Source organism: Capra hircus, chromosome 6, assembly GCF_001704415.2.
Source record: "Capra hircus breed San Clemente chromosome 6, ASM170441v1, whole genome shotgun sequence".
Lineage (NCBI taxonomy): Eukaryota > Metazoa > Chordata > Mammalia > Artiodactyla > Bovidae > Capra > Capra hircus.
The window spans coordinates 105300263-105316375 of NC_030813.1; the positions used below are offsets into that span (position 1 = coordinate 105300263).

The following is a 16113-nucleotide window of genomic DNA, read 5'->3' on the forward strand; positions in this document are numbered from 1 at the left end:
GAGATTGGAAAAGGGCATTGATTCAGTTCAGTTCAGTTCAGTCGCTCAGTCATGTCCGACTCTTTGCAACCCCAAGAATCACAGCACGCCAGGCCTCCCTGTCCATCACCAACTCCTGGAGTTCACTCAAACTCATGTCCATCGAGTTGGTGATGCCATCCAGCCATCTCATCCTCGGTCGTCCCCTTCTTCTCCTGCCCTCAATCCCTCCCAGCATCAGAGTTTTTTCCAATGAGTCAACTCTTCGCATGACGTGGCCAAAGTATTGGAGTTTCAGCTTCAGCAATCAGAGCCAAGAGTCCTTGAAAGCTTCAGGATCCAGACTGAGGGCAGCTCAAGGCTACTACTGTTAGAGCTGGGACTGGAAGCCCTTTGAGTCCTCTGTCAGACCAGATTGTTGACCTTTGAGAAAGCATTCAAATGCTGTGTCCCCAGTTTCATTTCAAAACCATGGGGTAAGTTGTGAAGAAGGCAGGGCATGGATCTCTATAGAAGAAAACTCGGTCCACTGAAGGGGAGATTCCAACTGCCAGAAGACTTTGGGGGATTCAGCTGTGAAGAAATCCCAAATGGGTTGCAATGTTGGATTAGCAAAGGCTTATTTTTAAATATTTCATCAGGCTAAAATTGCAGGGGACTCTGGTTTTAAAATGGTGAGCCCGTCCATTCAGACAACGCTGTTTTTGACTCAGTTCTCCAGTGCAGAGGAGGAGTCTGGTTCAGGCCGAATGTTCGTCTTATCATCAGTTACTGCTGAGTCAGTTCTCCCCTCTGGTGGGTATGCCTTGTTCCTTTTGGCGAATGCCTGGCTGATTTCTGCATGCGTTCTGTTTTTGGTCTCAGGCAGGACAAAATACAAATAGAGAGCACCTGTGAAACAGATTGCAGCAAAAACCAGGAAACAGTAGGTGTCCAGACTTTGCTGTGGAAAGGCAGAGACAAAAGGCATCAGAAAGACAATTGCTAGATGGGCTGCAAAACCACCTCTAGGCTGATTAAAAAAAAAAAAAAAAAGTTTCCCATCCCTGGATCAACATTTCTGGATTAAACACAGCATGTGTGAGGGTGCCTCTACAGGCCAAGGTGCCTTACAAATGTCCACCTGAGACGTTCTCACATGAGGCACACATGAATCAGCTTCAAACCCTGGCAAAGATGAGGAAGTGGCAGTTTTTATTTATTTTGGAAACAAGGCATATAAAAATGAATCAAAATGGGGACTTCCCCGGGTAAGTCCAGTGGCTAAGACTCTGAGCTCCCAATGCAGGGAGCCCAGGTTCCATCCCCGGTCAGGGACCTAGATCTCAGCTGTTGCAACTCAGGATTCCACATCTGGCAACAAAGATCAAAGATCCTGCATGCTGCAACGAAGACCTGGCATAGCCAAATAAGTAAATAAATAGTAAATTAATCATGACGAAAGCAAAGTGTGATGCTTGCTGAATGTTATCCTACATTCATATTTACCATTAGCCACATTCCGCCCTCCAAACCCCCACTACTATACACATGAGAAAAGTGTGATGTCAAAAGGGAAGTGAAATTCCCTAGTTGATAAGAAAATTACAGAGCACAGGCTAGGTCAAGATAACACCATTTTTTTCTAATATGCAAAAGATGTAATTCACTGATTGCTATCCTGATACAGCTTCACACAAATAAGAGAGACTAGAAAAAAGAGAAATGCTGAATGTAATCACCCAACAGTACTTTATATATCCTGATTATAGCACTTAATGCTTGGACTGGAATGACCCTGGCTACTGCACTAGACCTTGAGCTTCTTCACGACTTGGTTACCTCTAGGGCTTCTGGGTCTATCCAGTGCCTGGCTTGTAGTAGTTGATCAATAAATGTTTGTTAAATAAAAGTCTTTATAGGTTCCAGTTGTCAGGGCAAAGGCTTTTTCATTCTACAAATGTCTGTTGATTCAAAGATAGCACTGTCTTTGAATGATACTTTACAGTCAGCAATATCATGATTTTAGTCAATTACACGCTACTCTTTGATTCGACAAACACTTGATTTTGACACATGACATAGTGTTGAAGGGCTTGATCTCTTGAAATCACCTCCTAGATCCACCGTTTACTGACTCTGAGGCTCTTGGTGCCTCAGTTTCCACAGCTGTAAAATGAGGATAATAATGGGAGTTGAAGGCTGTTGTAAGGATTAAATGAGACATTCTCTGTAGAAGTCATAGAGCAGTTCTGGATGGCATAAATATGCCACACCTCGGAGGGCTTGTCTAGAAGGGTATGTGCCTTCCACTTGTCCACAGAGATTCCAGGAGCAGAATAGAGAAGAGAAAGCTTGGGCTCTGCAGTCGGTTGGGTGGGATTCAAATCCTGACTCCATCATTTACACAAGTTGTCAACACTGAAGATGTGCCATTTAAGATAGAACTTCAAAGCACTGACTGAAATTCCTCATTTATAACACAGTCTATACCACATGTTGCTTTGAAGATGAAACAAGAGATATCCACCTTGACTTTCAACATCTCCACTTGTATGCCTGATGGCCATCTTGACTAACCGGGTCTCAGCAGAGCCCCTAAACCTGTTGCTGTTCTGGTCTTCCTCATCTCAGTTGATGGCACCTCCATCCTTCCGTTTGCTTAGACCAACCAGACACTTTTCCTCTCTCACACCTACATCTGATGCATCAGGAAATCATGTCACCTCTACCCTGATGTATATTCTGAATATGAGCACTTGTTACCACTTATCCTGCAACCATTTTGGTTCAAGTTATCATCATCTCTGGGCTTCCCTGGTGGCTCAGTGGTAAAGAATCTGTCTGCAATGCAGGAGATGCAGGTTCGATCCCTAGGTCTGCAAGATGCCCTGGAGGAGGGCATGGCAACCCACTCTAGTATTCTTGCCTGGAAAATCCCATGGACAGAGGACCCTGGCGGGCTATGGTCCATGGATTCACAAAGAGTCAGACACGATTGAAGTGACTGAGCATGCACACACATCATCGTCTCTGGGTCGGATTGTCAGTATAACTTCTCAATGGATTTCTCTGGTGTCCCCACTTAATATTATGCCCAAGAGAGAAGCCACAGTGCTCCTGTGAAGCAAAAGACAGAGCGTGGGGACTTCCCTCGTGGTCCAGTGGTTAGGAATCTGCCTTTCAATGCAGAGGATGTGGTTTCCAGCCCTGGAGAGGGAACTAAGATCCCACATGCTGCAGAGCAACTAAACCCATGCACTGCAACTACTGAGCAGCAACTAGAAAGTCTGTGCACCACGACAGAAAGATCCCACGTGCTACAGCTAAGGACCCAATGTGGCCAAATAAAGAAAGAAAGAAACATTTTTAAAAAGACAGAGTGTGCCACTTCTCTGCTCCAGATACATCATGACATCCCAAGTCATGTGAGCAAGGCCCAAGTCCTTACCATGGCCTCTAAGCCCGGCCACCACTCCGCCCCCTGACTTCTCTGACCTCCCTCTCCCACGCTGTTTCTCTGCTCCCGCTACACTGCCTTCCTGACACTCCTCCAGTATCCTGCCTCAGGACCTTTGCACCTGCTCTTCCCTTTCCCTGGAATAATCTTCACATGTCTGCACATCTCACTTCTCTTCATCTCAGCTTTCTTTCTCAGAAAAGTTCTTCCAGCTTCTGCTTCTAAAGGGCTTCCCCAGCTCTCCACTTACCCTTCTTCACTGCTTACCAAATCACTCTCCACTCCCCAGCAGGATCCTTCATTAACCCTCTCCCCCACCAGGAGGTGGGCTGCTGGAGGACAGGTGTTGTTATTTTTCTTGTTTTCAGAACCTGGGAGACCACTTGACACGTAGTAGGTGCTCCAGAAGTGCTCACTGGGTGTATAGACACACTGAGGCTCAGAGCGGCTCCCTGCCTACCCTGGCCACATGTGGAGATGCCTGGGACCTCTCAGAGCTGTCCCCTGCAGAGCTATTCCCGGCTTGGCTTCCTTTCTCACAAGACCCAAAGGGTGGAGCCAGGATTTTTCTCACCATGTCACAGAACTGAGCCAAGAAACCTTCGGTACTGCGGGCACCTTGGGAAGGAACACTGCCCACCTTGTGACTCTCGGAAGCCAAGTTGATGGGAAGGCCAGGTGAGTGGGCCCACTTCCAGGGCACAGGCCCACTGACTCTCAGAGGAAAAGTCTGGCCGGGTCACACTTATGAGGGGCGGAACTTGCGGCAGACACGCGTGCCCCACAGAATCCCCCAATCCTAGAGCTGGCTCTGCAGACACCTGCTCCTGAGTGAGAAGCATCATTAGGAGGGTGTTGGGAGGTGGCTGGAGACCAGAGAGGAGAGAAGAGAACGGGATAGATAGGCATCTCCTCTGCCGGGTTGGTGGAGTTGGAGCTTCTACACGAATGCGCACTTCCCACCTCAGGAAAACAGATGGGTCCCTCTTTACAGATGGGGTAATCAAGGCAGAGGGAGGTCATCCTGCCTGTCCAGGGTGACGTGGACAGCACAGCTCTGCAGGTGGCGGGGTGAGAATGGGGCTGGAGAGGTGGAAGAGGCCCCCCGATCTGACAGTGTGTGTGTGTGTGCGTGCGTGCACACGCACGTTGCGCGCGCACACACACAAGCTCAGTCATGTCTGGTTCTTTGTGACCCTATGGAGTGAAGCCAGCCAGGCTCCTCTGTCCATGGAATTTCCAGGCTAGAATATTGGAGTGGGTTGCCATTTCCTTCTTCAGGGGTCTTCCGGACCCACAGATAGAACCTGCATCTCCTGCAATGGCAGGCGAATTCTTGACTGCTGAGCTACCCTGGGAAGCCTGATCTAACTGCAGGATTGTTGATTTAACACTGATCTAATGTTCCCACCCACGCTATGGCATGTGTGTTGTTTTTCCAATAAGAAAACTGAGAGGGATGCAGTTATGGGCGGCATGTTCTGGACCCAAGAGACAAAGCCAATCCAAACCTGTCCATCTGCCCCCCCAGCCAGTGTTCTTCACACCATGCTCACAGTCTAGAAAGTCAGGATGGGGTAGAAGATGAGGAGAGACAAGGCTAATGAGTCAATGAGAAAAACCCCAACTGTGCAGCTCAGGGAACTCTACTCAGTGCTCGGTGGTGGCCTAAATGGGAAGGGAGTCTGCAAAAGAGGGAATATATGTACATGTACAGCTGATTCACTCTGCCATACAGTATAAGCTAATACAATGTTGTAATGCAACTATACTTCAATAAAAATTAATTAAATAAAGAAAAGAAAGCAGTCCTAAAAAAAAAAAAAACACAAGAAAGTCAATGAGAAAAAGAAGCCTTGGGCCACGCGAAGCCCAGAGGTTCCTTCAGGAAGTCAGGGCCAGCACTGGAGAGGGCGGGAGGAGACCTGGATGGATGGGGAGCAGAATGCCTGGGAGCTGGAAGTTCACCCTGGTCCTGGCAGCTGAAGGACCTTCGTTGGCATCTGCCCTAAATAATTTCCTGCCAGCAGTCATGCAGTGACCTGGCATTATTGCAAGCTGCGACTGCATTTAATCTGGGAAGAGAAATGCACTTATTAAGCACCTCCTGGGTGTCAGCAATATTAGAGACATTATCTCATCTGATCCCTGTAGCTCACACTGTGATAGAGCCGTTTATCTTTCCTTCTTTTTTTTTTTTTAACAAAAGATGAAACTGAGGATTAGAGAGCTTCTGAAACATGTCCAAGGCCTTGTAGGGGTCCATGAGAGTCAGGACTCACACTGAAGTGGGCCCACTTGGGAGCTCACACTCTCTCCATTACCTCTGAGGACTCCCTTGCTGGTGTGTGTGTGTGTGTGTGTGTGTGTGTGTGTGTTTTGGGGAGGGGAGTGGATAATATGTTACTGGGATCCTTTGGTGTTTACAAACAGCAGTTGTGAAACCGATCTTCCTAACCTTCTCTTACAGGTGAGAAAGTGAGGATCAGAAAGGGCAAGTGATTTGCCTGTAGTTCCCCAGCTGGTGTCTGGATTTGAATCCGGTTTAACCTGATCTGGCACTTCCCAGGTGGCTCAGATGGTAAAGAATCCACTTGCCAATGCAGGAGATGCAGGTTGGATCAGTAAGTTGGGAAGATCCTCTGGAGAAGGAAATGGCAACCCACTGCAGTATTCTTGCTGGAAAATTCCATGGACAGAGGAGCCTGGCAGGCTACAGTCCATGGGGGTCACAAAAAGTCGGACATGACTGAGTGACTGACACTTTTCCCTTGACTTGATCTGGAGGCCACTGTCTCGCTTCCATTCCTGCCTCCCTTGGGCAAACTGATTCGGTGCAGCAGGTCTGGCAAAGAACTGTCGGAAAATGTATGCGTCACTTTCCCCGCCTCCTCTCTTACTTTACAACAACTCAGAAGTTCACCTTCTGCCCAGCTGCTCCTGAGAAGTTACTCAACCCCTCCTAAGTAAGGATGGTGTGGGAGGGTCTGTCCAGTGTCCTCTGAACTCGGAGATTTTAGGCAGCACATCTGTAGTGAGAAGGACCCTGCCTAAGAAGCCACAGACCTCGCTCAATTCTAGATCAGACTCCAGCAAATATGCAGCTCATCATCGATGCTGGGGAGTGCCACAACCCATCTGGGCTTTATTTCCCCCATCAGTAAAATGGACATAATCATATTGGAGGTTTTCTGTGAAACACTTTCACATTCACAAACCTTGGTTCATAAATGAAAAAAAATCTGACTACTCTAAAATCAAGGACATTTGTTCATAAAAAGCTACCAAATAGAGATGTTTCTTTGGGACATTAGTCCACCTTCTTGGTCTGCTGGCTTTCCATATAAAGTCACTGCTTCTTGACCCAACAAAACAAACAAACAAAAGGTACCATACAAAGAGTACAAGAGCCACAAATGGGGGAGTATTGTGATACATAATGAACAAAGAATTTATACCCTGAATTTAAAAAAAAAACCTCTTTTTGAGTCAATAAGAAAATGATGACCTTAATAGAAAAAAGGGCAGAATTTCTGGACGACCTTTTCACAGGAGAGGAAACACAAATGGCAAATACACTTGTGAAAAGGTGCTCATTGTTCTTAGCAATTCCGAATAATATGAGTTAAAATCATAATTTTATACCATTTCGCACTATCAGACTGGCAAGAACGTGACGTCTGACAATGACACTATCAAGTGTTGATGAGCAACATGAATTTTCATACCCTTGCAAACACAGTTGAGTCTGTAAATAGCCATAGCTTCTTTGGAGCACCGCTGGGCATGACCAAGTCAAGGCGAGTTGTGTGCACCCTACGACCCAGCAATGACACTCAGAGTGGATCTGTCCTAGCGAAACAGAGCGAGACCTTGTGGTCCTTCCCCCCATGTCCTCTGCTGGCCTTTTGTCTGTGGAAAACGTTAGTCAAAGAATAAGTTTAATCAGAGAAATGAGAACATGCAGAAACGAAGGAAAACGGTCAAAGGAGACCAAATAACAACTTACTTATTAAGCACAGTCAAGGGCCTTTAGATCCTCAAGGGCTATAGACAGTCTTCTAAGCCATATCCTATGAGCTGTCTTATAGATACTGAAACCCTCACAAGGTGGAGAAATTAACTACATGATGACCAGACTATAACTGCGATATAAGCTGCACCTATTCTGAGAATTGGCCTCAAGGAGATGGAAACCAACGGACCCTGGAACTGAACATTAACTCTACCTAAAACAATCAAGACGACTGTCAGAGCTGACTGTACTGTTTCTTCATGTAGCCTACAAAGGCTCTTATCCCCTACTTGTCATGGGGGGAGTTGGTCTTTGGAAAGATGGCTGCCCTCCCCCTCAAGTTGCTGGCATCTAATATTCAGCAAACTTTCCTTTCTACCAACCTAGCCTGTTCATTGGCTTTTGAGCAGTCATCAACCAGACCGCCCCCCTCCATGCCCCGCCCTTTGGGTAACACTAGAGGTGCACTCTTTAATTTTCTATTAATTAAAAGTTCAGTTCTTCCGTTCCACTAGCCACGTGCAGGTCCGCAGGAGTCACACGGCTGGTGTCTCCTGCATGGCATAGCGGATGTCAGCATTCCCATCAGCATGAAACTCCTGTGCATTGTTCCAGGATGTTCATGATAGCACTATTTCTAGAGCAAGGAAATGGGAAAGATGCCAGTGCTCATGGGAAAGGGAAGGGATAAATACATTGGGATACATCATACAAAGGATTCTTAGAGCAGTGAGAAGCAATGACCTGTTGCTGGGCATATGACACAGATGGCACTCAACAGTATATATGGCACAGAAAACACCTTCAGGATGATTCTCTTTGTATAACTTTAAAACCAGGAAGAGCAAAACACTTGTTTGTTAGGGACACACTTATAAAGAGGTCAAATCCTGAAGAAAACCTAGAGAATAATTAGCACAAAATCCCTGCTAGCGACTAGAGAGAGGCACCCAGGGGATCAGGCTTCCCTGGTGGCTCAGTAGTAAAGAAACCACCTCCCAATGCCAGAAACGCAGGTTCAATCCCTGATGCGGGAAGATCCCCTGAAGAAGTAAATGACAACTCACTCTTATGTTCTTGCTGGGAGAACCCCATGGACAGAGGAGCCTGGCATGCTACAGTCCATGGGGTTGCAAAGAGTCAGATACAACTTAGCCACTGAACAACAATGACAACTCAGGGGATTGAAATGGCTTTCGTTGACTAAGTACACTGATTTTTCCCTGATACTTTTATATATAGTGCATCCTGTAATTATAATAATACATTTTTCTCTTTGTGTATGTGAATGAAGAATACTGCCTGCCATATCAGCAAAGATGTTGCAGCGATCAAGTCATTACGTGAGAGCTGCTCTGATGGTGAGCCCAGAGGGAACTCCGGATAGAAACATAATGCCTCCTGCCATCCAATCATTAGACACTGTAGTCACCCCCCCAACGGTACACCCTGAGGAAACTCAGGATGAGAAAACACAGGGTATTGCCCCAGAAAGATAAGATGCACATCAAAGGACTGACTTCAGTGAGCCCAGACTGTTGCATCTTCCCATACGTAGAAGAGCACCAAATTCCTTAACTTGAGATATCCGGTTTTCTTTACTTCATAGCAATCTTTGGGTGTTCTGACTACTGGCCTTTGTTGCAAAAACTCCTGTATATCCTAGTTCCCCCTGATGCCTCTTTGGAACAGCATCTCAGAGTGATCTGAGATGCTGAAGTCCTCAGTTTTGCCCACCAAATAAAACAGAGCTCTCATCTTTTAGATTGTGCAATCTTTTTCAGTTGACATGTGTATGATGTATCTCATACTCTTTTGCGTATGATGCGTTTCATAACATAATTTAAAAATATAAAGTGTTAGTCACTCAGTTGTGTCTGACTCAACTACAACCCCATGGATTGTAGCCCGCCAGGCTCCTCTGTCCATGGGATTTTCCAGGCAAGAATACTGGCATGGGTTGCCATTCCCTTCTCCAGGGGATCTTCCCAACTCAGCGATCAAACCCAGGTCTCCCTCATTGCAGACAGATTCTTTACCACCTGAGCCAACCAGGGAAGCCCATATTTATATGGTGTAATTGAAAGAATGTAAACCCAGAAGTAATTCACTCATGGTGAACAAGTATCAAAAGGAACTTTACCAAAAGGAAGTGCTAAAGCTCAAGTCAGATGCAAGCACTTTAACTAAAAAAAATCTTCCAGGATGCAGAGCTCATCCTCCTAGCTGGTTCAGCTGAGGACAAGTCTGGAAGTGGAAGGAGGATGCTCAGGGTCTCCTGGGAGCCCTCAGAGGAAACTAGAGTAGTAGACACAGTAGAACCCCATCAGGTGTGGGTGCTGGGCCTTCTCACCCAGGTAAGCTTCCAACTTACAAAAAATAAGCTATAGTCACATAGCTTTCTCTAAATATACCTTTTGTGTTATTACAAATGACCATGAAAATGTTTCATAGTCTTTAATATGGAGAAAAAAATTTTCTTTTGAGAATACACTCTACCACCAAATTACACTAAAAATGTAAGGCAATTGTGGCAAAGTGCTACTTTTAGGAAAAGATCCGTGAGAGCAAAGAGAAATCTCAGCTTTATCCTCCAGTTTATCAGAATGGTGTGAATACATAGCAGCTCTTTAAAACTGCCTGCTTTCCTGAACAAGGAAGATAGATATGAAGTAAACGTGCAGGGAACAAATTTGTGAGCTCTGACAGCTCTGACAGATTAGTCCTGGATTCCATGTGTATCAGCCTTGTCGTGTGCGGCTAGGGGAGGGCATGGGCACTGCCTGGAAATCTGATCACAGTCACATGCTCTGGAGGCAACAAAATGATAGCCTGGTGTAATTCTGGGTTCACTTTAGAAGTAGCCATCACTCAGATGATCAAAAGCAAAAGGTGTTCTGAGTTAGAATGAAAAATTCCTGCAATAGTGGCTCTATCCTCCAGAAGAACTGACCAGAACTCTTCCTTCCTTTACTTAGAAACCTTCCCTTCCTTTTCACACTAGGTCCAAGCACGTCCAGAAACCCATCTGAGCATATCCTACTGTTTGCAAGTTGGTGGCATCCCAAATCTCCCTGGGCACAGAAGACACATGTCACCCTTCTCTGGGTACCAGGAACCCATCACAGTGTCTGGTGTGGCCTCTCACACCAGAGAGGTGGGTTAATCATAGTGTGTTTAGAACAGTGCCCGGCATCCAGTGTAATGTGACTGTCAGCTCCCCGCTCTCTCTGTGGGCTCTGCACAATGTAGAGAGGATGTCTGAGGCTGGACCACATCAGGTAGAAAAGTAAAAGTCATTCGTGACAGCTCCTATCCTCTTAGCAGATTCTCCCAAAAGTCCTAGTGTGTTTCTTTCTCTCCGTGGCTCCTCTATCTAGCCTCCCTTGACATCTCCACTCTGGGAGTTGAGCCCAGGGGTTGGCAAACTTTTCCTGTAAAGAGCCATCCAGTCTCTTTCAGAACCTCTCAGCTCTGCTTTTGTGGGAAGGCAATGGGCGTTGATGAAGCACACATGAATGTGCTTGGCTGTGTTCCAATAAAACTTTATTTACAAAACAACTGTCCTTCCTCCATATTGGTCTTGGCCATTCCCATCTCCCACCATACTTCCTGCTGACTCTGTACCTCTTCCTCCAACTTTTCAGCTGCTCACCTGGTGTCCAAGCCCAGCCAGGGTTGTAAGTTCCATGATGGCAGAATCCATGTCCCTGGCTCTCCATTGTAGCCCCAGCCCGAGGCAGTGCCCAGCTCATTGTAAGCATTTTCTTAATATAAATATGTTGAATTAGAGGATAAAAGAATGACATGGGGGGACTTTTATGGAGATGCGTGAAGGTACGAAAGGGAGTCCAAGTTAGATTTTCATAAGGAGACAAAAGCATAATTCTTCTGCTTAGTTTCCACACCCACCCGTGTAGCTGGAACACTGGCTCATGGGAGATTTACAGTGAGCTCTCAGAGGCCTGGAACACCATTTAAGAACTGATGGGAAGCCAGGTGCCTTACACTTGTAACTCCAATTCCGCTAAGAGCTTTAAGGTCAGGCTGTTCTACTGTAATAGCAGAGTGGACCTGAAACCCGAGGATGCTTCCGGGGAAGCTAGAAGAGGGAGCAGGCATCTTAGGAGTGACTTACTTCTCTGGTGTGGGTTGTGGTTTCAAAGTCACTGGCGTGTGTACAGTTAGGGTCTTGGTGGTGCTGTCCAGGAAGCTTTGAGGTAGACACAGCCCCGAGGCTGCCTGATGGGTAGTGTTTCAATTCAACAAGCTCCCTTGGAAGCCACGTTAACAGCCCTGCTGACATGTCCACTCCCAGCCGTGCCCTCATCCCTGGCGTGTCTGCCTCGTCCACCTGCTCTCAGAACCAGCATTGCTATGCTGCCGCCCGCCCAAGACAGACACCGGAAATCACCTTTGACTACTTCCTCCCTCTCTGCCTGTCTTTGCTATAACACAAAGACTTGATGACTTTACCATGAAACATCTTTTCTCTTTCTTAAAAAAGCATACGACTTTTGAGAAATATCGTATGGTAGTCCTTACACGTGTAATCTAAAAAGAAATCACAAACGAACTTACAGAGCAGAAAGAGATTCACAGACTTAGAGAATGAGCTTATGGTTGCCGAGAGGATGTGTCTGGGAGGAGAGACAGTTAGGAAGTTTGGGATGGACATGTGCACACTGCTATATTTAAAATGGGTAAACAGTAAGCGCCTACTGTACAGCACATGGAACTCTGCTCAGTGTTATGTGGCAGCCTGGACGGGAGGGGAGTTTGGGGGAGAATGGATACATGTATATGTGTGGCTAAGTCCCTTCACTGTTCACCTGCAACTATCACAATATTGTTAATTGTCTATACCCCAGCATAAAATAAAACGTTTAAATTTTTATCAAGAAAGAATTTGCATATAGTAACTTGCCCAAACCTTAAGTGAACTGTTGTTGTTGTTTTTTAGTCACTAGGTCCTGTCTGACTCTTTGCAACCCCATGGTCTGTAGCCTGCCAGGCTCCTCTGTCCATGGGATTTCCCAGGCAAGAATACTGGATTCGGTTACCATTTCCATCTCTAAGGGTTCTTCCCAACCCAAGAATTGAACCTACGTCTCCTGCATTCGTAGGTGGATTCTTTACCACTGAACCACCAGGGAAGTCCCTGTTAAATGCGTAGTTCAGTGTGTTTGGAGAAAAGTAAGCCCAGGTGTAACCAACACCTCTCTCAAGAGGCAGAACACCTCTATTCCTCCAGAAATTTCCTTGTGCCATTTTCTAGTCAATTCCCACCCCCCCACCCCACCCTTACTGTGCAACACCATTCTGATTTCTATGACTTTAGCATCCATTTCTCCCGCCCCTGCCCTGAATCTAGTTCCCAGCAGGCAGCTGAAGAAGCATTTTAAAAGCACAAAATGGATCATGTCTTAAAGTCATGAAGTGGCTTCCCAGAGTCCTTCGGATAAACCCCAAATCCCTCCCATGCTTTCAATGCCTTGAGGGATTTGGCCTTAGCTCCCTGTTCTCCCTCAGAATGACCTGCAATCCTCTCCTTTCCTCGGATGCTCCGTGCCTGTTCAAGGCTTCTGCCAACATCTTCTTCCATCTCCCTGCCAGGCATAGCCTCGCTACCCCTGCTCTGTGCATGCGCTTCCTCGGTCTTAGCTTGAGAGGTCCTTACACTGGTCAGCCCAGTTAAGCCCTCCATTTTACATCCTCCCGTGAAACTACACGCTTCCCATGAGTCACGTCTGTTCTTCCTGGGATGTCAGGGCAGCTTGTGACTCACGGTTCACTTCCCTGTCTCTAGGTCTCAGTATGAAGCTTTCACCCGCAGGGGCTGAGCGGGTGAAAGACGCTCTCTCCCTCTCTCTCCCCAGAGAGGCTGGGAGCAGCTTCACTTCCTCTTGGAGCCCACCATCCCAGATCAGCATCAGCTTTCCTCTTTGCTTTGCATAGGCATTTGGGACATGACCTAATATTTTCCAAGTTGAAAAGAATCATCTCCCCTCCAGATTTTGTTGAACTCAAGAGGAATTTTTTAACTCCAGTGGAATCCAGCAGGCATACATTTGCATGCAATTTTCTTCCAATCAGAAAATACTGATGCTAATGGCAGAGGCCAAGTCATCTGAAGGCATTTACTACCGATGACCCAAGGGACCCAAGGATGCTGACCACAGCAAAGGTTCAGAGGAGAAGGCAGTCTAGTAATCTCCTTAGGGATCAAGGGAGCCTGGCCCAGTCCACCTAGAACACTTTGCAGGAGAGGAGAGAAAGAGAAAGGAGGGGGAGAAGGCAAGCTTTGGGAGGCCACGTGTCCCGACGGCTCAGCTAGTAAGGGATGGTGCAAGTTTCTGGTGTTTATCATGGTTGATCTTTCTGCCCTGTCTCCTCTTTCCAGGTGATCCTAAGATCTCACAGCAGGAAACAGCCTTCCCACAGTGATCTTGACAGCAACTGTCCCTTAGTATCTGTGGGTAGACACTGTGTTGAAGCCTTGACTTTGTCTCTTATTTTTTAGAGAGCCCTGCTGCAAAAGTGGGGGCAATTCTCTTGTTTTATAAAGACAAAAATTATGGCTTGGAGGGCAACCGAAGTTGGACAAAGTTTGACCAGCCTGCTCTTTACCAAACTTTGCTCATCTCCGACTCTTGGTGATCCCACGGACTGCAGTGTGCCAGGCTTCCAAACTGGTGAGCTGCAGAGCCAGGATTCAAGGTCAGGTCGTCAGACCCCAATGTCTGTGTGGTTTCTTCTTGTTTCTCATTTGTACCTGGAGAGTGGCCAAGATGTCATAGAAAGACCCTGAGGTCACCTCCTTTTAGGACGACACCAAAGTCATAACTATCTGCAGGGCAACCATCAGTGCAAAAGCCTGGAACCTACCAGAAAAGATCTTCTACAACAAAGACATAAAGAATGAACCACAATGAGATGGATAGGAGGGGTGAACTCACGATGTGATTATTTGTACCTAACATAGTACCTGGCACATTAGGGCAATGAGAACAACCACCAATCACAGCTGCTGCTGCTGCTGCTGCTAAGTCGCTTCAGTCGTGTCCGACTCTGTGTGACCCATAGACGTTAGTTCACCAAGCTCCCCCGTCCCTGGGATTCTCCAGGCAAGAACACTGGAGTGGGTTGCCATTTCCTTTTCCAATGCAGGAAAGTGAAAAGTGAAAGTGAAGTTACTCAGTCGTGTCTGACTCTTAGCGACCCCATGGACTGTAGCCCACCAGGCACCTCCATCCATGGGATTTTTCCAGGCAAGAGTACTGGAGTGGGGTGCCATTGCCTTCTCCGACCAATCACAGCAGCTACCATTTATTAAGCCTTGAGTAGGAAATGGCTACCCATTCCAGTATTCTTGTCTGAAAAATCTATGGACAGAGGAGCCTGGCAGGCTACAGTCCATGAAGTCCCAAAGAGTTGGACACGACTGAGCATGCATACGATTTCTATGTTGAAATTCTATCCCCCAGTACCTCAGAGGGACTGTATCTGGAGACAGGGTCTTTAGGAGGTGATAAGGGAAAATGAGGTCATATAGGCGGGCCCTGATCTATGATGACTTGTTTTCTTGTAAGAAGAGGCTATTAGGACCAGACATGCGCAGAAGGAAGAGCATGTGAGGATACAGGGAGAAGATGGCTGTCCACAAGCCTCAGGAGAGAGGCCTCAGGAGAAATCAACCTTGCAAAAGCCTTTGTCTCAGGTGTGAGAAAACAACAATTCTGTTGTTTAAGCCCCCCAGTCTGTGGAATTTTGTTATGGCAGCCCTGGGAAGTGAATACAGTGGCTCTTGATTATGGCTGACATGGCTCCCAGAAGGGCTGTAGAATGGAAATGATTTACTCATGGAGACTACAACAAACAGAAGTTGATCACATGAGAGGGTCCCAGTGGGGTGAGCTTGTGAGTCCTGCATTTTTCCAATGCCTTCATCATTGCCAGGGGCAGCCCCAAGAACCTGGCTCTCTGCCTTCGCTCCCAGCCAGAAAGGAAATTTAACCATTGTCTTCCCTGGCTTGGGTCGGGAGGCTGACATTCCCCTAAATCTAAATGTGGTCTCCTGACCGGTGTCTCTGTCAGTGCGGCCAGCAGGCCCATTCGGTTTGAGTCAAAGTCACGCCTTCAAGGCTTCCTGAACAATCCCTGGAAACCCAGAGACCCTGGGGAAGCTCAAGCTGGCAGGAGCCCTGCTTCCGCAGTCCATGGAATTCTCCAGGCATGAATTATGTCCATGGGCAACAGGAAATGTGTATACTACGATGCCAGGTGAGAAAAATAAAAACCAAAGCAAAACAAATGGTTCTAATTTTTATAAATATGAAAAATTACCAGTATTTGAAGGAAGGGTAGGAAACAGCATCATTAACCTATAACATGAATGTTTTCACTTCATTTTCTTTATATTTTCGTAGTTTCTACAGTGCACCATGTATAATTAGAATTGCCTCCTAACTATAGAAGGGCTTCCCTGATAGCTCAGTTGGTAAAGAATCCACCTGCAATGGAGGAGACCGGTTTGATTCCTGGGTTGGGCAGATCCGCTGAAGAAGGTACAGGCTACCCACTCCAGTATTCTTGGGCTTCTCTTGTGGCTCAGCTGGTAAAGAATCTGCTTGCAATGTGGAAGACCTGAGTTTGATCTCTGGACTGGGAAGATCCCCTG

The 16113-nt window shown here is 46.7% G+C and overlaps 1 protein-coding gene across 1 annotated transcript in view; it reads right to left on the reverse strand.

Annotated features, from left to right (window-relative positions):
- SLC2A9 (solute carrier family 2 member 9) overlaps positions 261-16113 on the reverse strand; it is a 245638-nt gene continuing 229785 nt past the window's right edge. Inside the window, exon 14 of the mRNA XM_018049726.1 lies at positions 261-922. Within this exon, the coding sequence (XP_017905215.1) occupies positions 689-922 (234 nt within the window). The 3' untranslated portion in view covers positions 261-688. The remainder of the gene's footprint in view (positions 923-16113) is intronic.